At 37.1% G+C, this 27,283-nt stretch overlaps 1 protein-coding gene across 3 annotated transcripts in view; it reads left to right on the top strand.

The window, feature by feature from the left end:
- The window catches only part of CFDP2_12 (Craniofacial development protein 2), a 30,877-nt gene extending 3,594 nt beyond the window's left edge, over positions 1-27,283 (top strand). The window contains exons 6-23 of one of the 3 annotated variants that reach the window (XM_051210088.1): positions 49-231; positions 3,754-3,838; positions 4,647-4,724; positions 11,584-11,702; positions 13,218-13,403; positions 15,939-16,166; positions 17,543-17,605; positions 17,848-17,894; positions 18,152-18,198; positions 20,393-20,436; positions 20,677-20,726; positions 20,993-21,063; positions 21,170-21,299; positions 22,140-22,303; positions 23,517-23,629; positions 24,487-24,634; positions 25,341-25,477; positions 25,659-27,283. In XM_051210088.1, the coding sequence (XP_051075582.1) occupies positions 49-231; positions 3,754-3,838; positions 4,647-4,724; positions 11,584-11,702; positions 13,218-13,403; positions 15,939-16,166; positions 17,543-17,605; positions 17,848-17,894; positions 18,152-18,198; positions 20,393-20,436; positions 20,677-20,726; positions 20,993-21,063; positions 21,170-21,299; positions 22,140-22,303; positions 23,517-23,629; positions 24,487-24,634; positions 25,341-25,477; positions 25,659-25,736 (1,971 nt within the window). In that variant the 3' untranslated portion in view covers positions 25,737-27,283. Of the gene's footprint in view, positions 1-48; positions 11,703-13,217; positions 16,167-17,542; positions 17,606-17,733; positions 17,784-17,847; positions 17,895-18,151; positions 18,199-20,392; positions 20,437-20,676; positions 20,727-20,992; positions 21,064-21,169; positions 23,630-24,486; positions 25,478-25,658 lie in introns of all 3 variants that reach the window. The other 2 variants (XM_051210089.1, XM_051210087.1) reach the window with 2 other exon arrangements.

Raw genomic sequence — 27,283 nt, 5'->3', positions numbered from 1 at the left:
CTAACTGTTGATAATTTGTTCCACATATTTTTATTTATTAACCTACAGATTACAACAAAATTACTTACAACAGATTACTTTCCGTTGGAGTTTGCTATTGACACTGTCAAAGTGCTCTTAGCGAAGGGACGCCCAGCTGCTGCTCTGGAAATTTTCAAAGTAATACATAAGTATCAAAAACAAAATGATCATCTATCTTCATTTCCGGTTTATGCTGCTGCTGGTGGTTTGGTTAGTCACTTTTTTGTTTATATATACTACACAATTCAAGCGTTCCCCCCAATTTTGTTTTTGCTACAGTTTCACTCTTTCAGCTGTTTGGTTTATTCGTGAAGCTTATTGTTCTGAACATCAGCATAAACTTCAGATAGAAGTAAAAGCGACATATTCGAATCTCTCTACGTATGACTGATAACTTGTCTTGTCGACTTTGATCTCTTAAATACATCCGTTACACCTGATGGAGAAAATAGGCCTTCCATGTACGACTTTGTAGTGTAGTCCGTTGTAAGAAATCCGTATGATGTCGATGATCTCCTCAGTTACTCACTCCATAGTGTCAAAGTCGGTTCCATAAGGTTCTCCTACTCATGCCGTCGTTTGATTTCTCATAGCCAAAGAAGGTGATTTATAGTGAGACGTTCCATATAATTGATTGCCCAACAATGATCTATAGTTTCGCGATTTGGCGTGTGCTCGCCTGGTCCTCACAGAATCCAACTTGTTGAACTCGGAGTTGAGCGTCTACTGAATTTTCCATTCGGTTCAGCAACACTGTTGAGAACTTATCCTGATACCGATAGTAGTGTGATTCCTCTGTAGTTTTCACATTAGCTGATATCTCCAGTTAGTTGGCACTTGCTCTTTCTCCCAAATGTTCCTGAATGGAGAGCAGAGCATGTTTGCAGTTACTTCTATGTGTGACTTCAGTACTTCAAGTGGCATATTTTCAGTTCGTGCTGCTTTCCCACTATTGATTTGTCTGATGACGGGCCATTCTGGTCTCTTCGTTCGTTTGTGTAGTGACAACTATAGGAGGGTCTGTGTGTGATGCTTCGATGTCCGTTGGGTTAAGTGGGGCGGGTCTACTCAAGAGTTCCTCGAAGTATTCTACCCATCTGTTCTTGAATCTCTGTGATGGTCTTATCCCTTTTATCCTTGACCGGTCGCTCTGGTTTACTATATTTCCCTGTCAGTTTCTTCGTCTTGTCATATAGTTGTTTCATATTTCCTCCTGTTGTGACTTTTTCCCTCTTCGTTGCTAGGTCTTCCATATATCTTTGTTTGTCAGCTCCAATGTTCCTCTTCACTTACTTGTTGCTTCTGTGTATTCAGTTTGTGCCTTGACTTTCTCTGTTGTCAGTTTCTGTCTTCTTGTTCTTCCTTTCTTGAATCTTGTTGAGGGTTTTGATGGAGATGTATTCCTTATGGTGATGCTTGTTGCGACCTAGCATTTCCTGAAACGTTGATGTTAACGCCTCTGTGATCCCTTTCCAATTGTCCTCCATAGTATTTTCTTCTTCTTTGAGTAAATCTTGTACGGCTTGAAACCTGTTGTTGAGAGTTATCTTGAATTGGTTGAGTTTGTCAGTATATCGAAGGAAGTCTGTATTGAACTTTTAGAGTACTATTTCTCCAGTTGTCCAGTGTTTCTCTAGCATCAGTTTTCTTCTTGGCAACCACCAGGTAGATGGTGATCTGAAGCTATGTCAGTTCCTCTCCAGGTTCTCACGTTCTCCATTGACCTTGTGAATATTTTAATGATGCAAATATGATCGAGTTGGTTTTGTGTGGTATAATCCAGTGAGACACACGCAACTTTGTGTATGTGTTTGTGGAGAAATATAGTAGTACCACCTATGATCATTTTTTGAATGCATACTAATTTGCAAATCTGTCACCATTCTCGTTCGTTTCTCCCAATCAGTCAGTGTCGTTCCACGATATCTGGATACTCGGTGTTGTCCACTCCGAATTTAACGTTTAGGTCTCCCATCATGTCCTTCCCTGCACACATGGCTACGATTGATTGTAGCCTCTCATAGAACTGATCTTTATCATCATCATTGCTATCATTGGTTGGTGCATAACATTGGATAACATTGTGACTCCCTCCTTACCTTCTTTTGAAAGATGCGTTGATTATTCCGGGTTGATAAGGTTTTCATCCTGTGAGTGCTCCATATGCTTCTTTGTACATTATCAGAGCAAGTTCCTGAGTGTGTAAAGCATTTCCTTCTTCGTAACCAGAGTGCAGCAGCAGCTCTCCTGAATCTAACCTTTACTGTGCAGATTTGGTTTTCATTGATTCCGTGAACATTCATGTTGTATCTCCGCATTTCCTTAATTATTAGATCAGTCCTTCCAGTCTCGCACATTGTCCGAACATTTCAATTATCTATGTTAACCGTTGCTGTTGTTGCTAGAATGGACATTGACCTCGTGGCTTTCGAAGAATCTTGACTGTCACCATGAGGTGTCATAATTCTTCTGGATGAAGATCCTTCAACTCCTAATGAAGAATTTAAATAGTTTAATTTGTTCCTGTCGTTCGGCGCTTTCGGCAAGGTTGTTTTCCGCGTAATAGTATTGCTGACTCTGTGCCAGACCCTCCTCTTTTTCTCGAGCTTAGAACCGGTGTATCACTAGAAGGGCTGCAGTTGAAGTTGCCACTTCTTCAGAGGAATAAACAAATTAAATCTACACAAGTTTAAATAGTGCAAAGGAGCGGAGCAATGTTTAATGGCATTAATCGAAAAATCTCTGACTACAGTTGAAAATTTTTTCTGTGTGAGTTGGTTCCCAATATACCTTTGCTTTTTTTATTTTTTCTGTTGTGTTTCTTGTGTCTAACATGTCTAAAAATGACAGTTTTTGTCCGATTCTTCCATTGTAAAGTTTGTGTACTCAAAGACCTTGACGTTGTAGATATTCTCCAGCTCCTTTTTAATGTTTACGAATTTATCATCTACATAGAGCTGTAGCTTCAAAGGACATTATCATTTTGTCGTCATTGATTTAAATTTCCCTAGTCTTATACTTTAATTGTGTGGAAGATGTAATGATATAGACGGATAAGTTCACCAAAGGTTTCAGTATTTAACTTCCTCCTGATAAACTATATGTTAAGGTTCCGAGGAGTGATTAGACTGGCCGTAGTGGGGCATTTGGTTTGTGTAGTTTCAGCCCACCATAGAATAGAAAGAGAATTTATTCATTGTCTTTCATTCGTGATTTGTCTTATATCGATATTAGTCTTGCTCTGTCAAGCTTTTTTGACGCTTTGCAAGTCTTTTTCCAACCTTTCATTGGATTTGTGTCCGTTGTTTGTATATGCTTATATCCTCAAGTAGCTTATCAATTTTTCATTCATCGTTCATAATTACTGTGGCACATCTCTTACTTTCGAGTATTATGAAATTGTCTCTTTTTGAGTTTCTTCATGGTATTTCCTGTGCCCTCAGTTGAATATGGTTTTTCTGCCATTATGTTTGGTCATTAGTAATCTAGTCCAATCTATTTAGTAGATTGTGTTAAAGTGTGTTTTTTCAAATCGATTTCATCATTGTTTTGTGTCATTTGCCGGATATTTCAATCAGAGTTGTCAAGTATTTTGGTGAGTATTCTAACATTGATCCAAGATTTGTTTGTCCATTCACTTAAAAGAAAAATCTTCCAAGTCATTGTTTATTTTATCTCCATACCTAACATTAAATATTTATATTTGCACCTCACCTGTCTTTGTTTTACCAGGATTACAAGGCACTAGAACCTTTCTGGCATACAGCTAATGTGGATAGTAAAGAGCTGTTTATGCTTAGAAATAAATGTAAATTGTGTAAGTAATATGATTTGTAATGTTCATATTTGTATAAATATAACCGTATTGAACTTTGTCCAGTTTAATAGACAGAATCATCCGCCTAAGTGTTTGCACTCGTGGTTAATTTTTACGACTGTTTTGAATTCATATCTTTTTGTGGTAAACCTTATAGAAAATACATACCTACATTGTAAATACTTTCTGCAGTGTTATTTCAATGGGTTAAAACTGACATATCAGTTGTACATGTTGAGTAAACTAGCTGTCTGTTTGTTGCTGCTGCTGTGTGTGATATGTTTTGCACCAGGTTTAGCATATTGTTATTTTTTAAACGATTCTTGTAAATTATTGTTCCATTCATTGGTCGCTGCTACTGTTTCTGTTTGTAAATTGAAGTGGATTTTACAAAATAAGATATAACGACTGTAAAACGATGCATTAATTGTACATTACAAACTCATTCATGCCTTAGTAGATAACCAGGACATCTGAACTTTATGTTCCCAAAGTTTTTACATTTTCTGTTATTCACTATTTTAGACATCCATATATTCACGTGTCCAAATATTGTAGCTGGGTAGTTTTCAAGACCTTTATTTGCATATGTCGTAAAAAGTCTTATCAAGAAGAAGTAGTTATTTATTTCATAATTCTTGTTTAATTTCACTGTTTTCATTATAATTTTGAATGTGTATTATTGTCGTGAATCACAGGAGCAAACTTGTGTAATTTACTCAACATTTCATCCATAAAATTAATTCTTGGATAATAATATTTTAATTTTGATTCTGTATATCCATCTAAAGAAAAGTTCTCTCTTTAGATTTCCATCGGATCGGTAAAACAAACAGTAAATTGGGCGATCAATTTCAAACCTGTCTTGAAGAGCACAACGTACAAGGTTGGTTATTTATCAAAAAGTGTAAAGCTATTAAAACTAACCTGCCATCAGTTTAATTCACTACAACTTATGCCTGTTACCCCTCGTGGAGGAGCATAGGCCACCCATCAATATTCTCCATCAAACTCTGTCATGGATAATCCTTTCCAGTTGCTACTCATCCTTATGATATCTACTTCCAATTCTCGACACAGCGCTCTTTGGTCTTTCTCATTTCCGTCAACCTTTAGGATTTCAAGTTAGAGCTCGCCTCGTGAAGTCCCTCCGGGGGCTACTGCCGGTCCCAAGCCCGGATAAAGGAGGAGGGTTGGGCATGGGGTTAGCGTCCCCATCCCGTAGAAAACTAACTCGCTAAAAAACGCCAACCAAAAAAGAATTATTCAAACCTTTTAAACTCTGCCCCGGGAGTCAGGTCTTCATTTAGAAGAATTATGACGCCTCATGATGAAAGCCGAATTCCTTCGGAAGTTACGAGGCCGATGCCCCTTCTGACAACCAGAGAAACCATTTATTTAGGTGCATGGAATGTTCGTTCAATGTGGGACACCCGGAGAGGCTTCCAAATTGCTGCAGAAATGAGGAGATACAACCTAGAAGTGCTTGGGATCAGTGAAACGCATTGGACGCAAGTTGGACAACAACGACTAGCTTCATGGGAGCTTCTGTTATACTCCGGCCATGATGAAGAAAATGCTCCACATACACAAGGAGTTGCATTGATACTGTCCAAAAGAGCACAAAAGACACTTATGGGATGGGAATCTCATGGACCAAGGATCATCAAAGCCTCGTTCAAAACAAAGAAAGAGGGCATTTCAATGAACATCATCCAATGCTATGCGCCTATCAACGACTACAATGAAGACGCTAAAGATCAATTCTACAATAGGCTGCAGTCAATCGTCGAGAAGTGCCCAACAAAGGACCTGACCATTCTGATGGGAGATTTCAATGCCAAGATTGGAACGGACAACACTGGATATGAAGACATCATGGGACGACACGGACTGGGAGAAAGGAACGAAAATGGTGAGAGATTTGCAAATTTATGTGCCTTCAATAAACTGGTCATAGGCGGCACCATATTCCCACATAAACGCATACACAAAACCACATGGACTTCACTGGATCACACCACGCAAAATCAAATCGACCATATTTGCATCAACAAAACGTTCAGGAGAACTATAGAGGACGTGAGAACCAAGAGAGGAGCTGATATAGCATCAGATCATCACTTGCTGGTCGCCAAGATGAAATTGAAACTCAAGAAGCACTGGACAATAGGGCGGATAATATCACAAAAAGTTCAATACGACGTTTTTTCGGGATACTAACAAACTCAACGAATTCAAGATAGTCCTCAGCAGTAAGTTCCAGGCGTTTTTCATGATCTACTCAATGGAGAAGGAACTACTGTGGAGAGCAACTGGAAAAGGATCAAAGAGGCAATCACTTCAACATGTCATGAGGTTCTGGGCCACAAGAAGCACCATCACAAGGAATTGATAACTGTTGATACACTGGATAAGATTCAAGAAAGGAGGTACAAGAAGGCAGCAAACAATACCATCCGAACAAGAGCAGAAAAAACCAAGGCACAAGCTGAATACACAGAAGTAAACAAACAAGTGAAGAGGAGCATTAGAACTGACAAACGTTGATATGTAGAAGGTTTAGCAACGACGGCGGTAAAGGCTGCAACAGAAGAAAACATGAGACAACTGTATGACACGACAAAGAAACTCTCTGGAAATCGCCGCAAACCAGAACGACCAGTGAAAAGCAAGGAAGGCGAGGTAATCACCAACATTGAAGAGCAACAAATGAAGGACTCCTGATCAAAATACCGAAGAAAGGCGATCACAGCAACTGTGATAACTACAGGGGCATCACTCTCCTCTCAATACCGGGAAAAGTCTTCAACAGGGTATTGTTAAACAGAATGAAGGACTGCGTAGACACCCAATTTCGTGGCCAGCAGGCAGGATTCCGTAAGGATAGACCGTGTACAGACCAAATCGCAACTCTACGGATCATTGTGGAACAATCAATTGAATGGAATTCATCACTCTATATCAACTTTATTGACTACGAAAAGGCATTTGATAGTGTAGACAGAACAACACCATGGAAATTTCTTCGACACCACGGCGTGCCTCAGAAGATAGTCAGTATCATACAGAGTTCGTATAATGGATTAAACTGCAAAATCGTGCATGGAGGACAATTGACAAAGTCGTTCAAAGTAAAGACCGGTGTCAGGCAAGGTTGCTTACTCTCACCCTTTCTCTTTCTCCTGGTGATCGACTGGATCATGAAGACATCAACATTTGAAGGGAAGCACGGGATACAGTGGACATCTAGGATGCAGTTAGACGATCTAGACTTCGCAGATGATCTGGCCCTTCTATTCCAAGCGCAACAAAAATGCAGGAGAAAACGACCAGTGTAGCAGCAGTAGATCTCAATATACACAAAGGGAAAAGCAAGGATCTCCGATACAGCACAGCATACACCAACCCAATCACACTTGACGGAGAAGATTTGGAAGATGTAAAAACCTTTACATATTTGGGCAGCATCATTGATGAACACGGTGGATCTGATGCATATGTGAAGGCGTGGATCGGCGAAGCAAAAACAGCATATTTACAACTGAAGAACATCTGGAACTCAAAACAACTGTCAATCAACACCAAGGTCAGGATTTTCAATACAAATGTCAAGAGAGTTCTACTGTATGGGGCAAAAACCTGGAGAACTACGAAAGCCATCATCCAGAAAATACAAGTGTTTATTAACAGTTGTCTACGCAAAATACTTCAGATCCGTTGGCCGGTCAGTCTGTCAGTCAGTACCAACGTACAACTTCGTACGTACGTACATCAGTTCGAGTTGACACACCACATTAGCACAGAGATGCAGTTGTCGATTCAAATCCCATAGTGCTAGATGTAGTAAGATTATAAGCTGTAATCAGAAAAATTAGGGTTTGAAGATGTTATTCAAGGACTATAATCCAGTGAAATAAGTTTGGAAAGAGAAAAAAGAAAGGGACATGAAAAAATCAGAAGATTAAAATTTGGGAGAACACAGAGAGTGGATGCACCTGCGCCATTGCAAACGATTTTGAGCCATGTCATTCAACCGTTGGCCGGACACTATTAGCAACAAGGTACTGTGGGAGAGAACAAACCAGATCCCAGTGGAGGAAGAAATCAGGAAGAAGCGCTGGAAGTGGATAGGACACACATTGTGGAAGGCACCCAACTGCATCACAAGACAAGACCTCACATGGAATCCTCAAGACCAAAAGAAAAGAGGAAGACCAAAGAACACATTACTTTGAGAAATGGAAATAGACACGAGAAAAATAAACAAGCATCGGATGGAACTAGGAAAGAAGGCCCAGGACAGAGTGTGTTGGAGAATGCTGGTCGGCGGTCTATGCTCCATTGGGAGTAACAGGCGTAAGTAAGTAAGTAACTCGTGATGCAGTTTGATGGTTACCCTAATGTATCTCGTATCCACTACCGTCTTTTCGTGATTTCCTCCTCAGCTCAAAGTCGGATTGTTCTTTCCCACAGTTAGCTGTTGTTGATGGTATCCAGCCAATGGATTTTGAGTATATCGCGTAGACAACTATTTATAAATACGTGTGCCTTTTTGATGATGGTTGTATTAGTTGTTGAAGTTTCAGATTTGTACAGTAGAACTGTCTCGACGTTCGTATTGAAGATTGTGGCTTTGATATTGTTTGACATTTGTTGTAAGTTCCAGATATTGTTCAATTGTAGGAATATTGCTCTTGGTTTACTGATCCTCACCATTACATCTGCATCAGATTCTCCCTGTTCGTCGATGATGCTGACCTTGTCATGTGCTAAAAGTTTCCACCTGCTCCAGAGTTTGTCCATCAAATGTGATTTGTTTGGTTTGTGTTCTCTGCGTTGTATTTGAGGATGTTGGATTTTACCTCGCGTATGTTAGGACCTACTGATGTAGTCTTCTGCTACACAGGTTGTTTTCATCTGCATTTGTTGGTGTATATAAGATAAAAGAGTTGGGTCGTCTTGGAAGTTCAAATCGTCTAGTTGCATCCAAGCTTTTCATTGTATTCCGTGCTTCCCCTCACATGTGTGGGTCTTCATAATCTAGTCAACCACCATATGAGAGAGAGGGAAAGAGTAAGCTGCCTTATCTGACACCAGTTGTCAATTGAAATGCGTCTATAAGCTGTTATCCATGCCCGACTTTGTAGTGTAGACCGTCGTATGAATGCTGTATACTACAACTTAGCAATAACTTAAAAATAATTATTATTTTATGTTATTCTTATAATATATTTATTCTCTGTCTTCATACATTTAGCATCATAGTGTTGTTTTGATTTGGTCAATCCTCATTAACGTAGAGCCTGGGACAGATGTCCATTGGCTCAATTCTTCATATCATATTAGGACTTCAAGATGTAGATAACAAAAAGTATGTCAAAAGAAATCAAAATAATGTAACAATGATAGTGAGAAGGAATAAGCGTGAAGTAATTTAAAACTACAAAGTTGAAAGTTATCTGTAAAAGAAATATCGGTATCTAAGATTGAGAGGAAGTTCCAGAGTATACAAAACTGGGCCACCATTCAACTCTGCTTAGAATGCTTTTGGCTGAATAGATTGTCGACGCAATCTGCACATGATAGACAAATCCCAAAGGAGACTAATCACTTGGGGCCTTAAAAAACAGTGAAATGATTCAAACAACCAGTACGCATGATTATCCCATACCATCTCACGGAAAGTCTCTGAACACTGGTTGTGGTTGTTGCGCACACTCCTACCAGGGAGTCTGCATCAATCAGTATAGTTAAGGACCAAACAGTCAACAAATTCGTGGACTACTGTCATGTTTTAGATATTTCATCGTTAGTCTCCCGACTTCCACTACAATGATCCACCGAAAGCTATTTCAACTCTGAGCCACGCAGAATAAGAAATTTGGTATCAGTGAAACAATCTCTAAAGCTGATGATACCCCAATTAGCAATGTTCAAATACGTCGGAAACGATTAGCCGAGTTTTCGAAAAGCAGTACAACTGTTCTGTTGCCCCAGTCATCGATTAGTTTATTCTGCTCTCCGTGATCGCCGACGAATGGACCACCTAACAAAAGAAAGATCCACATGGAACTCCATCTTATAAAGCGTCATAAGTTAGCGAGACCAAACAGTTCACCACTGGTTATTTTTTGGGAACGTAGCAAACCTCTGATCAGGAAAGTGATAGGTCTGTTACGAAAAGCATAAAAAATTAAGTGTCCCAACATCTTGAACTAAAACAAAAATCCTGCTTATCCTTGAAAAAGGCTTTGTCATCTAAACAATAGCTATCAGAGTCTACTGTCGATTGCATTCAAACGATTGGCTCCCGTCATACTACACAGGTTGATCAAAATTCTTGAAAGTCTGATACGGGTGGGGGCAAGGTGGTTTCCGTTCTGGTCCAAGAATTAACAATTACATATTTGTACTGTGCCAAACGTTAAAACATCACCGTACTTATTGCACATCAATAATCGTTGTGCTTCTTGATATGACGGCCACCTTTGTTTTGTTGAATGAGATTGTTCTCTCAGATTGTTTGTTTAAGAAGGGTATCTCCAAGAGTTATTAATATCTTGATGACTCGGTATACAAACACGTCAGGGACAGAAAAGGCGTACAACCACCTCTCTGCATTGTTCCATTCCAACAGCATGGTTAGACAGGATTAGTTAGTCTCGTCATTTCCCCCACAACTTTGCCATCGATGATATTCTGAAAGCGTTACTCATGGAAGTGGGTAGTGGTGGTGGTGTGGGTCATTTTACTGAGGAAGTATTTCTAAACTTGAATATACGAATGAAGTTGTTTGGCTGAGTGATAATACTCAGGATACGACATTTTATTATTCGGTACAATGAAATGATGCAACTCAGTGTCTTGAGACTTTGTCAGAAAGGGCTTAAATTAGAAGTCAATGGCGATCCCATCGCAATCTCTCTTACATTTCTCTTGACAGGAACAAAGCAAACTAAACGAAGTATTTCGGTTTGGATTTTCACCTGAATTATATCTTTAAGGACATGCTATTAAAGTAATAATCAGAAACTGTGACGGTAACTAAATTCGATGCACATGTGTCAAGTCCTACTTTACACATGACTGACTGGTGCGAACTTCCAAGATAAATTTTTAAAGGAGTAGTGTATGGCTTCTGTCCGGGAAGTTCTACTCCTTGCCTTAAGCCAATAGGGATATATTTGTATAAGAAAGTAAAAAAATGAAAAGAGGAACTTGAACCTTTATGGTGTGTATAGAAGATACATCTATGAGACATTACAAACCCTGATCACTCACTATGTTTTTCACATTACGCAAAATTTAATCCGACAAATGCTTTTTAAATCCTGCAGCTTGCGTTTGTTTCTTTTCAAAGACTACGTTTCACAGCTGTGAAGTAATACGTTGGGAGCTGATCCCGTCACGGACATCCTACTTACACTATTTATGATGTATGTTGTCTAAGGTTAAATCTTTGTCGCAATTTTGTTAGATGCCAATCTACCTGGGCAACAATAAACTGACAGCTGAGAAAATCAGCTTTGAGAATTTTCTGTTCTGATTATTGACAGTATGTACTCAGCATATTTGCTTGACTTCTTATGCAAGTATTATGTTGACTTTGTGTTGATATTTATCTGTTCAACCTAATGATACATTAATTCTTTTATTTCCTATTTAAGCTTTACTCCTACATTCACTGTTATACTCGTTTATGGTGTAAAAGCTTGTTATTATGTTCACTACTTTTTCTGTAGGCGCTCTTGATTTATTGAAGAATCTAAATAAAACGAACATTACATTAGCGTATTCATTGTTTCTACCAAAATTAAACCGCTCGGGGTTTTCTTTACAGGACTTAATCAATCAAACTCAAGTACGTTTTATACGTATTATTATTTTTACTAATCTTGAATAAATCTTACGATACGGGTATTCGTCAATATTAGAACGAATAGTCTGCCGAATATAGAAAAGCCATTATACATGTAAATTATATTTGAAGTAATCTGAGCGACAGAAATTCAAATAATTTTGATCTTGGTTACCCTGAAGAAGTTTACTCAAGTTTGCTGGACGAAACGTTGGAATCATTTAAACTTCAACCTCTGAGATTAAGTCAAATATAATTTTCACATATAATTAAATCTTAGTGTTAGTCTGTATGAGTTTAAATATAAAGTTATTTATGATACCTGAAGTTATCTGAAGATCTTTAATGCCTTATTCAAGAAGTTACAAGTCCCAGTCCTTCGGCACTTTGGTTTGAGAGACCGGGTGGGCCACGTGCTACGTATGCCTGAACACCGATTACCACGACGTGCAATGCTAACCGGTGTTAAAGATGGTTGGAAGAAAGTTAGGGGTGGCCAAACCAAAACGTGGCATCAGTGCTTGCAGTTACTATCTTCTAGTCTGAGCCATGTTGGTAGATGCAGACTACTTGGTTGGGATCCTCGTGACTATCGTAACCAATGGTTGGAGACCCTGTGAGACATGGTTCAGAATCGATCACAATAGCGTCGGTGTATACACTCTGTCTTCCCCTAAACTAAGAGGTTAAAATTCTTCATATCTTTCTTTCTTCCTGTACTATATTCTTATTGCAATCTTTCTTTTATATATAACCACCTCTGTATTAACTACTTTTATGAATCCGGTGTCCATCTTGTTGTGTTAATGAGGTATTGCAACTCGGACCGATGCATATATGTGCCTGGTCCTACGTTGTAGCTGACTGACCAAACCTTGCCAAATGTGTGAGTTTGCGCCCAGTGAAGTAGCTTTATGTAATTATTAAGTCTGTTTCTGCTAGTTCAATATGTCTTGAACATCTCCAAACCCTAATCTTTCCGATTACTGCTTATACTCTTATTACCTCTACCACTACGGGATTCGAATCGACAACTGCATCTCTGTGCTAATGTGGTGTGGCAACTCGAACTGATGTATGTACGTACGAAGTTCTACGTTGTTACTGACTGACTGACTGTATGTGAATGCCCATATCTAAATATCATAAGAGTAATGTCTCATTATGTTAGTGGATGTTCTGCTAAGATTTTCATGATATCCAGTTTTAATAGTAAATATTATCATTAATCATAAACACCATAATTGTATTTTCAGCGATACTATACTTGAGTGAATTTTGTTTTGATTGCCTTCTTATCAAGAATGTATCGCTTAATATTCCTTCGTTATTGAATAATAATAACACAAAACGTTTATCCCGTTTCGTCTAGGTCATTTCTGGTTATCGAGACTTCTTTTGTTAGAATTCGATTCTACTGCAATATTCTTACAGGAAAATGATGACATTCTTTATTTTGCTTATATATGATAAATCTATAATTTTAAAATTATTATTTTCTATGTTTTTGCATTTTAGGATCATGAGATTAATAAGGCTTTAGTGTTTGGATATGTGTTTAATAACCTAGTATCAATACAATCAACAGACGATTTAAAATCACGTTTAACTAGCTGTTTGGAATTGGTGAATGAGTATCGCGCTAAGGAATTACTACCGTACAATGATGTTGTTCGTTTGGGCAACCCCATTATAGTTAAACTGGTAATTAGTCAATTATACATTTTGTTTATGTTGTATGAAGTAAAAAAATATCTGGACACACATTACTTACTTACGCCTGTTACTCCTAATTGAGCATAGGCCGCCGACCAGCATTCTCCAACCCACTCTGTCCTAGGCCTTCCTTTCTAGTTCTATCCAATTGTTGTTCATTCTTCTCATGTCTGTCTCGGCGTAATGTGTTCTTTGGTTTTCCTTTGGCCTTGAGGTTTCCATGTGGGGGCTTGCCTTGTGACGCTAAAAAACGGGAACCGGGCACATATTGCCCTATGGTAAATTGCATTTACGTTTAAGTGGAGATAAATCCATCAAGTTTTGCATTTGGAAACTGTATTTATATTTCGTCAAAGTGTTATCTGATTAACTGTAATGCATATAGCATAAGTTATTAGTAAGACCTGTTTTTCACAAACTTCCTATCTGATCCCAATAACTAATGATAGTTCAGTTTTATTCATTGCTTTTATTCATCATCTCGGAATATTACATTGGTTTGAAGACCCCATGTGTGGACGTTATTTGCAAATACTTACATTTCCTTATTGTGAGTGCTATAAAATAGTACGACCAATAAATTTCTATTGCCATATAATTACTGAATGGCCGTTTTCCGGATACCATTAGCAACAACTTACTGTGGTAAAGAACAAACCACTTCCTACCTGGATAGGAAATCAGGAAAAAACGTTGGTATTGGATACAACATACATTAAGGTAACCATCAAACTACGCAAGATAAAATCCAACATCCTCAAATACAACGCAGAGAACACAAACCAAACAAATCACATTTGATGGACAAACTCTGGAGCAAGTGGAAACTTTTAGCACATGACAAGGTCAGCATCATCGACGAACAGGGAGAATCTGATGCAGATGTAATGGTGAGGATCAGTAAACCAAGAGCAATATTCCTACAATTGAACAATATCTGGAACTTACAACAAATGTCAAACAATATCAAAGCCACAATCTTCAATACGAACGTCGAGACAGTTCTACTGTACAAATCTGAAACTTCAACAACTAATACAACCATCATCAAAAAGGCACACGTATTTATAAATAGTTGTCTACGCGATATACTCAAAATCCATTGGCTGGATACCATCAACAACAGCTAACTGTGGGAAAGAACAATCCGACTTTGAGCTGAGGAGGAAATCACGAAAAGACGGTAGTGGATACGAGATACATTAGGGTAACCATCAAACTACATCACGAGGCGAGCTCTAACTTGAAATCCTGAAGGTTAACGGAAATGAGAAAGACCAAAGAGCGCTGTGTCGAGAATTGGAAGTAGATATCATAAGGATGAGTAGCAACCGAAAAGGATTATCCGCCCACCGTTGAAGTGGGCTTTGGCATAAATTGATGAATATTTAGTACCTCATCACTCAATTCGCTGTTCTAACCTAGTATCCAGATCTTAAACCGAGGCATAGCTCACTTCGTGGTCCCAAAATACACGAGCTATGCTTCGAAGTCACCTATGAGCAAACCGCTGCACAGTAAACTCACCTTTGGTTGGTTAAAGGATATCTCAACTACGCCACAAATGAAGAAAGTTGGCGAACGAGAATCGAGCCTTATGAATTCGTGTAAAAATTTCATCAGACGACAAACTCTCATGACTGCTCCCTAAATGCATTAGTACGGCCGGAATAGAGGACAGCACGCCTATTTTTGAAATGTTCTCAAATGGCCTCCCATATGCAGCCACTGCCAGAAAGTCATCGCGGCGAAGGTGTTTACGAAATTAAAAGGATGAGAATCGGATGTCAGGCGCTGGAGATGATAGTCACCATTATAGATCCTGTGAAGAAGTTACCGTAAGCCAACACTCGACTCCTATGTGTGTAGACGCTTGTTTTTCACAATTAAATGTCTGACTCGCGCTACTCTATCTTTCAATAGTGCTTTCTCTTCCGTTCAGTTGGTGGTACAACTTATCTACGATAACACTCGGGTTGTAATCTGTTGAGGTATGGGTGGTGTTTACATTAAGACACCGTTTTCTCACTTTTATAGAACTTTCTAATCGAACAAAGAAAGCCAAATCTCTTTTCTGATCTGCATCTGTGTGCGAATGTTTTAGTAGTCAGTATTTTCAAACATTCGGAAACTTATATTTTCTTATCACTAATTATTTCATAATCTGTACTATTATTGGCTTTGCTGTGTTAATGAGGCATGACAGCTTAAACCGATGTACTTATGTGTCAGGTTCTTATTCAGTGAATCAAGTTAAAATTTCGACTAGACAGGTAACTAAGGTTATATCGATGAGACAGGATTTGTCCCATAGGTACTCAGGGTCAGGAATTGGTAGAGTGTAATTGCGTTGTTAAGTTTTAATAGTGATCATGCTATTATCATGCTCAGAAGAGTACTTTTCTTAATTGTTCATTACTTAGTTTCTTTTTCAATCTATGCGTTTTTCTATTATGCAACGTCTGAATTTTTTTCTGACTTTTGATGGATGTGCTTTTCTTGTTTTGTTTTCTTAAACCTCAGGTGACAAATATAATATCCGTTTCAGATATGGCAGAAATTGCAAAGTTGAATAAATCAACCGTAATGCATGACGTTTTCCGCATTTTCAGCCATACACTAACAAAACGTTCGTTACGTATGCTGTACTTGCAAGTTTTCGAAGCTTTGATGTTATCCAACCTTCGTTCATTTCATGGCATCCCAAAAAATATTGTAATTCAACTTGTAGCTGATGTATGCGCTCATCAAGTAAGCGGAGAATATTTTCGTTTTGGTTTGTTGATGGTTGCACCTATACTTGATTTCTGTTTTATTGATAGTAAATGATTTAAACATTAGAAAAATACACTTGTTACTGAGTTTTATTGAACTTCGCAATTATTTAAATAAAATTATCACTTAAGGAGCTAGTGTAATGTGCATTCAAAACTACCTATTGTTAGTTTGAGAGTATTTTGATTAACGTAGGTCATCGTAATGTCTTATTGACATTCTGCAAACGAATTCTATCACGTAGAGCTGCTCAATAAAACTTGAACATTTTAAATCAAAGTATGCTGTGTAACTGCAGACTATATGTGAATCTAGTCGCCACATTGTAACTTGGTCGATAGATTTTGATCCTTTTAATTTACCCGTCGTGGAAGAGCATAGGCTGCCAATCAGGAATTTTTGGCCAGTGTTTTAAAGTAAGATTGTTTTCTACTTGATGGTGTTTCTGACTCCATGCCCAACCTCCTCGTTTACCAGGGCTTGGGACCGGGAGTAACCCAGGAAAGGCTACAGGCATCAACCAATGAATTAAAACATTTTACTAACTGCAACACTGCTGCATGCATATGAGACAGTGTATTGATAAAACCAATTCCTATTACAATACCCTTTATTCATAGGTTCTTGAATTCATCAGTAATGTTTACGGAGTACTCTTATCGAAAGATGTATACTTTTTACAAAAATTTAATTTCTGGTGAACACTTACTCAAACTTGGTCTCCATGTAGGACGATCTTTACGGTCAAAATAGGTAGATCGTATACTAAAAACTCAAAATTCTACTATTAATTTATACTATTTGTGTGCTAATTATTTTTACTGTTTACACCAAATGTGTATGGAGTACTATTACTCCTACAGTTGTTGCTGATTTACGAGTTTCTGAAAGGTACATATTTATTTGTTGCTTCCTAAATCCCCATTTTTATCCGTCGACAATATTTTTGACCCTATTTCTCAGCATAAGTTACGTCTCAAAACTGGTAATCTCTTTTTGAAGAACAGTGCTTTCATGGGTAAACCATTTACTGAGCTCTCAACTACCGTACTAGTCTAAATATGTTCACTTATGCGTTAAATTTCATCTGCTAACTTTTATTCATTGATTATAAGTTCACTGGTTTATTTGAGATCTCAAACTAATATAAGTTAAACAGCCAGTTATTGGTTTGTGATTTCAACGAAATTTAACTATCTCCACAACTATCGTACTGATAGTTTTCTAGCACCTGTAGTTATTAATCTGGATATTTTATTAAAAATATTATTGAGTTCTTGACCCTAAGACATCCACCTGCGTTATTACCTAGTATTTTTTTGTATTCATTTGCCACTTTTTTTTTCTCTTAGAATGTCACGTTTGGTTATGGTGATTGGATATTATCAGGATTGAAAGATGCCGGTGTACCAAGGGTACGTTTCGCGCACATGAATAACATTAATTATATGCATATCCTTGTAATTTGTCACTTTTTGAAACCGTTAGTATTTGCATTAGTTATAATCAATTTTCTGTTGTTTTTATTTGTGTTAAACACTAGGATTGTTGACATGTGATTTGCGAAGTTTGAGGATGTGATCATATCCTAAAGTACATTGCATTTTTGTTTGAATATGTGTTTCATGATCGCATTTTCTTTTTCCTATTATTCAAGCACATTATGGCAAAACTTTCTTCTGATCAATCTGTGGAACTATCTTCGTAAGTTTGATAATTGTTTCTCGTTTTTTAAATCCAATCAAAGTCTGTAAAGTTAGTTAGACATCAATAATCCACACTTCTTTTTAACATCATCACTTTATTTATTTATAGGTGGAAATTATACCCGGGTACTAAACTCGAAGCATTTGGTTTTCGTAAGGGGGTTATTCTCTGAGCCCTCATGTCAGACAACTAATTCACATGTCCTCACTTTTCTTACTAATGCTTCCTTTTTCCATTATGCTCTTCAATTTCAGGTTTTCAGATCTTAGCGTTGTGCTTTTTGGTGGGCGAACGAGCAACGGTAAGCACAAAATCAATTAAAGACCATTCTTGTAAGGTGTATTGTTCGATTTATATACTTGGTTTTTTGTATGGGTTGTACTATCATTGGTTACTGATTTTGAAAGAAGATTAGAACGTTTTTGGTAATACTCATCAATGTCGAGCCGTTATACCGGTTTTGTGTGTATTAAGCGAATTTCCCTGTTTCTTTGCACCGCTGTCGCTGGAGATATGGTACTATAAACATTTTGAAAATAGTGTCTATCGCTTTTGTGATTGCCACTTCGTTTATTTTTGAAGTGCATCAGCGTGATTTATCACATTGCCATTAGTGGTAGCCTTTTCCCCATCATTATATTAGTTTTTTTATCGATTAGTCACAAAAAACAAAGCATCATTTCAAGTTTCCGCACCACATTAAGGCATAAAATAACATAACGGTAATTGTTAAAAATATTGACTTCCATAACACTATTCAGATTGTCGGAAAAACAAGAAAGGCTGAATCGGGTGGAGGTGGTTCTGTTATTGTTCTGTTTCAAGAAGCATCAACCATATCTGCACCCTTTTCCAAATGTTAAAAGATCGTCATAATTACAACACGCTTACAGTCGTTGTGATTTTTGGTATCCTGGCTATCTTCGTTACGCTAAATATGATTGTCCTTTGGGATCATCTGTGTTTTTCCTGTCATCCCAATCAAGTCTGTTGGAGAACAATAAGAGTAAACTCAGCGAACTCATGGTTCATAGGGGATGTTGTATGGCTGACTTTATTGTTTGACTGCAATAAGTTGTTTGTCTCAAACAACCAACTTCTGAAGTAATGTTACCTTGTCACAAAAGAATGAATGTTTTAGAAAAGGTATATTCTAAAAACAAAACTTCACCTTACGTCATACATTTCGATCTCTGGCAGAAATATGATTTAAGCTTTATGATGAGATCTTTTTAATTGATCAGTACAAAGCAATTTTAAAACTCAAGTTTCAAAAGAAGAGAGATTTTATCGGTCTACGCCTTGACGATGTATTTTAATTGTTATAAGGCCCAATAGTTTGTTCGAGGTAGTATCCAAGCGGTCTCTTACAAAACTTCGTAAACCGTTACACCCTCGCTTTTTTGTACGGTGCTTAAATATTTGAAAGATTTCCCCACTGTTATCGGATATTCATGGGACAATGTTAGATTTCATACAATTACAATCGATCATTTGTAAATCCCATCTCTTGTTTTGAAAAAGTATGATACAGGATGTCTTGAGTAAATACTTTACTGGCGTCACACCTCAGTTTAGTCACCAATACTGCTTCACACTGCAACCATAAATTGCTGTTTTTTATTTGAACACATATGTTTTGGTACAAGGAGGCACCAGATACATATCCGCCACACAAATCTCTTTTGATTTTTATGAGGGCTGTGGTACTACTCGGGTGCTCAAACCCAAGCAGGCTGTTTTATTAGGGGGCGACACCCAGAGCCTTTGACCTAAAGGTCTGATCCACAAGGCAGTGAGGTAACATCAGGAGATACAGTTCCATGGTAACCGGTGACCAATAATTGGTTCACACGCCATTTGTTCCCTCAGGATACTGAAACCCATGTGCACCATTGGTTTTACAATCAGGGTTTTCCAACTCTCCTAGGTTGACTCCTCGTGTCCACCAATTTAGTTAAAGCGCCGGACATTCGCTTTTCATCCTATCAATTTCGTATACAACATCCCTATCACGAGAAGGCAGTAATTAGGACTTCCGTGACAGTGGTTGTATGCAAATGGTCATGTGAGAGCATTTCGTGATGGAGGGTTGACTCTCAACACTCTCGGCTGTGCCAGAGCATTCGTGAGCAAATTGCTGCTTGGACTTGTATAATTCTTTACCTACGTACTTCGTATCGTAAACCCTAAATGTGAAAGTGTTTCACCCAATATCGCTTGACTAGATCATCACAATGTGAATGCCTGAGCATTGTGTCATTGTCGCAACTACAGTTATGATCGTTTTCCACCAAATATGTATGGTTTATATTGGGTTGGTAATTTCCTCATATGCATGTTTCGTTTGTTTTACTCATCTTTTGAGAATTCGACATATTGAAAATTTTTAATGATAGTCATTGACACAGCTATTATGTAAACATGTGATTCATTATGAATATTGTAGGAATATATTAATATACATTTCCTTTTTCACTTTTTCTAATATAAAGCAGTCAGAAGAAACAAAAATGAAGGTTCATTAGCTAATCAAATGGTATGTTGTGTATATTATACATATTTTTATAGAATGAAATACATAGGTACAATTTCCCATAAATAAAGCGTTTTCTGTATTTAAAACTCTTGGAACGTTGATTGTAGCACAAACTTGTGCGCTACGTTTATTGAACACTGACTATATTCTTTACGCTTTCTGATAGTGTGTATTATTGTGTATGTGTTTCAGTTTTGTTTATTTTACACGTTGTTCATAATTACTTTAATGTTTTTACAGAAGTTGCCTTCTGAAGAATCAGTACCAATTGCCGCCGAATCACTTGTTAAGTAAGAATATTATGCGATTATTAATTTGTTATTGTTTGATTTTTCTAACTAATTGGTTTCTTTTACTTCTGGGTTGACATCTAATATAATGCTTTCAATTGAATGTAATGTTAGTCAACCATTTGTAGTCAGCGTAGTGCCTGAAATGAATTATGATCTAGTCAGTATGTATATGTTGTCACATGATAAGATTACTGTTTTTCTCGTCAATATTACCTTTTATTTCCCTACTAAAACGTGCTTGATTTCATTATCCCTTATTATAGAGCACTAAAAGATGATCCTAAAAAATTGGAAACGGAATTAAAATCTATTGAAGCTTTATGGAGTTTACAAAGTATGTTTGTCATTTGTTTTTAGATATGTATATATTTCGTAAATTTTTATTTTATTATTCTATAATAATAATCATTGCTAATCTATATTATTTTGTTGCTTTCAAGAGAAATGCATTTTATTGAGCTATCTCGTAAATCTTGGATCAAAAGATCTGGTTGAACGTGTGTTACAATTTTTGCCTGAAGAACAAAGAAAACAACGTGAACCAATGAAATCACTTGCACATATAATAAAGTGAGCGTATTTTATTGAAAGAAAAGAAAATAGTTAGAAATTTCCTCTTACATTGTAATGTAATTGAAAATTCCCTCCACTTTACTTGTTCAACAAGTATACGATTTTATAAAGACAAAAAATTATTTAATTTCATAGTGTGGTTGTTTTCATTACAGAATAATATGTTATCAAATATTATTCGTATAAATACTTTTAAAGTCGTCAACTTCTCGATTAGTCAGTAACAACGTAAAACTTCGTACGTGCGTGCGTACATCACTTCGACTTGCCACACCACAGAAACAATTCTCGACTCAAATCCTGTAATAGTAAAGGTAGTAAGAGTATAAGCAGTAATCGGGAAGATTAGGGTTTGTAGATGTTATTCAACGAGTATAATCCAGTGATATAAATTAGAAAAGAGAAAAAAAGGACATGAATAATTCAGAAGAATTTTGGACAACACAAAGAATGGATGCACCTGCGCCATTGCAAATGATTTTCAGCTGTGTCATTTAAGATCTTTAACCATCAGTTGCTATCGTCTTTCGGATCCCCCAATATACCCTGGTACGGCCGAGAGTGTTGAAAGTCAGCCCTCCCTCTCGAAATGCTCTCACATGACCACGTACATACAACCATCGCCACGGATGTCATTTTCGATTCAATAAAATTAATGCCTAACTATTACATCATCATATAAGCGTAATTCAATAAATGCGTAAAATTTAACTGTATCCTTATATTAGAATTTTTATCTTGTGTTCAGTCGGCATAGACGCTGGATTGTCCTTATTCGTTTAAGATGTCTTTGTTTCTTTTATTGATTTAATAAATATTGTTATTTATCATGTACAGGTCATCCTTAGAAAATGATACGGAAAAAGAATCATCTTCAGAAAGTGTGAAACAGTCGATTCAAAATTTACAAAATCTCTCACCTAAGGATTTATACTCTACAATGAGGGGTCCACACTTAGATACACTTTTCAGATGTTGGCCAACTGAACATATTTCAGACTGTATGTTATATATTAATTAATTTTTTTAACTTGTAAATTCAATTAGTCACAATAATTTATGGTCAGTTATAAAATTTATACTCATTGTTATAATGTTCTATTCTCCCCAAATGCCCTGGTACGGCCGAGAGTGAGGAGAGTCCTGTCTCCCTCTCGAAATGCTCTCACATGGCCATGCGTATATAGCCTCTGCCAGGGAGGTTCTACTCATTGCCTTCTCGTGGCGCGGGTGTTGTTTACGAAAATGAGAAGACGAAAAGCGAATGTCCGGCGCTTTAACCGGAATCCAAACCAATAGTGCACATGGCATCCAGTATCCTGCGCGAACAAATGGTCACAGTGATGTTGACTGACAGTTGCTTTGAGTTTCATGTGTTGTCAAACTGTAGGAATGCGGTCCCTGCTTTGCCAATTCGTACTCAAATATTTACATTAGGTTCTCCTTGTTTAACAATGATGCTGACCAGGTACGTGAAAGTCACCACCTCTTCCAGTGCTTCTCCATCAAGTATGATTGGATTCGTTGGTATTCTCCGTGTTGTGTCTGAGGATCTTACGTTTTCCCCTGTGTATGTTCAGGCCTACTGATGCAGAGGTTGCTGCAGCTACACTGATTGTCTTCACCTGTATTTGGTCATATGCATGCTAAATATGTATTTAGTAAGGTGAACAAATTATTTGTATTACTTTTAGAAAGAGATGAGTGAGTAGTAAATAAAAAATTTGTGAAAATTATCATAAGAATAAAATAACGTGAATGTGGATCATATTTGTATACATATGAGCGAAAAAATATCTACTATAAATAGGCTTGTAAACTGTGGTTATGGTTAAGAAGGGAATCTAATATTTTTTACATGCCATAAGGCTTTCTATCCATAGCTATTCATAACTTCTTCAATATAAGGTTAGTTTAGCCGTGTATCTGTAGGATCTTTATCTGATATCGGGGAATAAATCTGAAGCTTAAAAGCATGTATTTACTACACATTTCGGAATTGATGGTGTTGTTGACCTTTGTCGTCCTTCGCTGAAGCTCATTGGTAAGTCTATCACTCCGACCAACAACGTACATGCCAGTATCATTTATTTTACATTCATATATGTCATTATCTTTGGAAAAGTCATGTTTTTTTAATTTGCCAGAACTAGTTATATTTATTGCTCTTTTAAAAAATATTCATATCGTATTTCCTTTTAATTTTTTTATCAGTGATTGATATCACAAAAAAGCTTTCCAAACTTGGTCTCAATTCTGTCAATTTACAGTTGGCTGGAGTTTTGGTTAATCGTGGGCTGAGTGACTTAGTTTCTACTTTGTTGGAGGTAATCATCGTTATACTTTTTATGACGAAAGATAAGTAGGGAGTGGGTTCACTTTGTTTTGTAGACAGTTAGTGATGGGCAACAAAGTTACATTGATGTTGGAATCTATATATAGCCAGATATAGCTAAGCGAAATCCAATCAGTTTTAAATTTTGCTCACTAAAACACTTATACACTACTAGCAGGTTCTTTGAGTAAACACGTTTGTTAATACCTCAAAATTGTATGTCTACGTAGTTTGCGAATGTGAGTTACTATACAAAATATTTTGTCATGAATGGCCATTAGTACGTCGATAGTTAATCAATGTGATATATTTTGTTCTAGTTACTTGAAGACATTATTGTGTTAAATAATCTTTCCATCACTTGATGATAGCTCAGTTAGAGTTTATCCACCTGAGAATTTTCTTATTCGACACCATTCTTTAATTAGATATTATACTAGCAATCCTCTCCTTAGTTATTGTACTACATAACAGAAAGAAGATGTAATGAGATTATCACCCCTCTAGACTTGTTAAGAATTATGCGTTGCATGTCAAATTCAACTCCATGTATTATCTCATTTATTTCTTAGTACTACAAACGTTTGCGGAATACATATCAATTGTTATGATATATGTATATAGGAGTTATGTTACTGACCTGTCATCCTAACAAAAAACTACGGGAGCAATAAGAAACCGAATGATTATACTTTCGAATATTGTAATGGTTTCCTATTCCAACAGTACCAATAAGTTTTTTTTTACCTTAACACAATGTGCTAGACACCTTGTACACTGAATTCGTGTGGTGTCATGATCATTTTAACAATGAATATTAATTTGTCTTCAATGTTACTTCTGATTTAGAATAACAAAACAGTTCCGTTTACTTTCCTGGTTGGCAATCCACGAAATTCATTGACGAAATCTGAATTTCTGTCTTCGGTGGAGTATCTAAAATCTGTTGATTCTCAACATATTCCTGGTTTTGTGGATCATTGTCTCCGCAATGCAGGTACTATTTCTAAATATGTTTGTTGTGGTTTGTCGCTGAGTTCACGGTAAACTCAATCCCTTTTTTGTCGTTGTTACGTTACATTGTACATATTTTTGACAAATTCAGTAAAATCGTAATTAACATAGATTGAACATATTCATGAGTTTCTACAAGTGATTGATTTCAGAAAATTACTTCTCCAACTTTCATCATTACATCTTGGTCGAACGGTAGGACTAAAATATATGCTGCTCGTTACGGTGTATATAATACAACCAGCCATCGAAATTTTATTATCACTAAAGTGAATAGTCGATCAACAGCCTATTAAGTAGATTGAGATCATCATATATAGATATCCTTCTGTCGCATCATCAGTGACCACCCTACTTTAATTCACCACACATCACATTTATGTCTACAATTAGTATCCGCTAATTCTATGCAGTTGTGTGGAATGATCCCAGAAGTCGGTATATAGCCGAAAGCACTTGACTAATAGTAATAATATTCAAGGGATTATTACGATCTCATTTTCCATCCGTCATCCGAAGATAGATTCTTTTAACTAAATACATTAATTTCGGTGTCAACAGTTCAACTTAAGTCGACATCTTACATCGTAATTCAATAGACGATTTCACTGACTTGAAATCATACCGTTTAAAATAGTACATTATTTGTACCCTTGATATAGTCCTGATGTTTTTTTATATAATTTCAGCTTTGTCGACAAACGATGACAACTTATACCAGTTAATTCGTACAGTAGTATCACCACCGTTCAATATGGATCTTCTTCAAGTTTGTATACAACCCACTCTCCAAGTTTTACATCATCGTTTGGAAGTGAGCGAAAATGTAAGTTTTTTACTCATACTCTAAGAAGTTATTATTCCTTTTTAATCGCTTAGCAGTAGTTTCTGGCTGAAATTACGGGTTTTAATCTTGAGTATCAGATCTTACTTTGTGCAACTGTTGACTGTCTCTGTTTTCTATGGTTAATCTAAAAAAAATTGATTTCTGTCTTTTTTCGTTGTAGTTACCAGAAGATATACTTCAAGCTACTCAACCAGTTGTTCAAAAAATTAGTGCATTGAAAGCAAAAGCTTCCAATTGAATTAGAAAGCTCTTGCCCCTCATTTCTTTCTTCAAACTGCAAAATTATAGGTTTCTTTATGAAGGATTTTAATTGTCTTTAGTCATCATCGTGTACAATAAATTATTCGAATCAGCTTCTTCACCTTTTGGTTTGCGCTTGAGTTATTGATTAGCAGGTACTAACTAGAGCTAAAAAGGGTTATAACAACAGCACCTGCAGAGTTAGTAACTTATTAGTGAGATAATTACCGAAGAAGATACCCTCTCATACTATAAGACATTAACTGCTAATATTACATTTTGAAAATGGATGTGTTTTTAGCGAAAATGTCAAATGAAATATCACTGAGTTCACGTCTGGTCTTAAACGATACAAAGAATTGCCATGCTTTACCATGGGTACATTTATAGACCTGACCAGCCCTTCTCGGAAGTGGGTGTATTATCCAGTGCAAAGTTTGAATAGGTTTATCCAAACCTCATCTCAATGGACAGTCATTTGTTGGCAATCCCGTCAAATGGCGGTGTGAAATCATAACAGTTTAGGAATATACCGTTTTCTATTCTTTGTTTTACTGCTTCTGTTGACTGCCAGGGAAGTCCTACTCACTCCCCTCTCATGATAGGACTGTTGTTTACGAAATTGGGAGGGCCAAAAGCGAGTGTCCGGCGATTTACCTTGGTTGGCGGGTATGTAGAAGTTGGAAAACATTCCAAACAAATCCTGCACATTGACTTCAGGATTTTAAGGGAGCAAGTGGTGTATTAACCTATTTTTGGTCGCCGGCTACCACGGGACTGCATCTTCTAACGTTGATGCACTGCCTTGGGACTAGAAGGTTAGGCCAAAGGCTTCGGGTTGGCCCCCTAAGGAAACTACCTGCTTCTATTTGAACACCCGAGCGGTATCCTAGCTCTCACACAAATCGAATTATTTATGTAACATACCTCTTTGGTGTCTCCTCGTACCGATCTTTATGTGTTTAAATAAATAATTGACTCAAGTTCGGATAAAAACAGGGTATGGCTTGTAATAAGCTAATGCAAAGTTTCTTCCTAGTGTTCAAATTAAAGAGTAGACCTCAGGAATCACTTAAGAAGCGGTTAATTAATCGTCATATTCACGTAATTGTCCAAGTGGTATTGTCATTTACGAGTGCTGTAATCAAAATGTTAAGAACTAATAGTGGATTTCTATAGTGTTCAGTAAGTTTACATAGTCGGAAACTTGCTCTTAACCCTTGAAAGTGCTGTAGGTTAAGTGCACTGGATTGGACCTGGCCGTTTTATTTCATGCATATGACCAAATACAGGTGAAGGCAATCAGTGTAGCTGCAGCAACCTCTGCATCAGTAGGCCTGAACATACACAGGGGAAAACGTAAGATCCTCAGACACAACACGGAGAATACCAACGAATCCAATCATACTTGATGGAGAAGCACTGGAAGAGGTGGTGACTTTCACGTACCTGGTCAGCATCATTGTTAAACAAGGAGAACCTAATGTAAATATTTGAGTACGAATTGGCAAAGCAGGGACCGCATTCCTACAGTTTGACAACACA

The sequence above is a fragment of the Schistosoma haematobium genome, chromosome 1 (assembly GCF_000699445.3).
Source record: "Schistosoma haematobium chromosome 1, whole genome shotgun sequence".
Lineage (NCBI taxonomy): Eukaryota > Metazoa > Platyhelminthes > Trematoda > Strigeidida > Schistosomatidae > Schistosoma > Schistosoma haematobium.
This window is presented reverse-complemented; position numbering and strand designations above follow the sequence as displayed.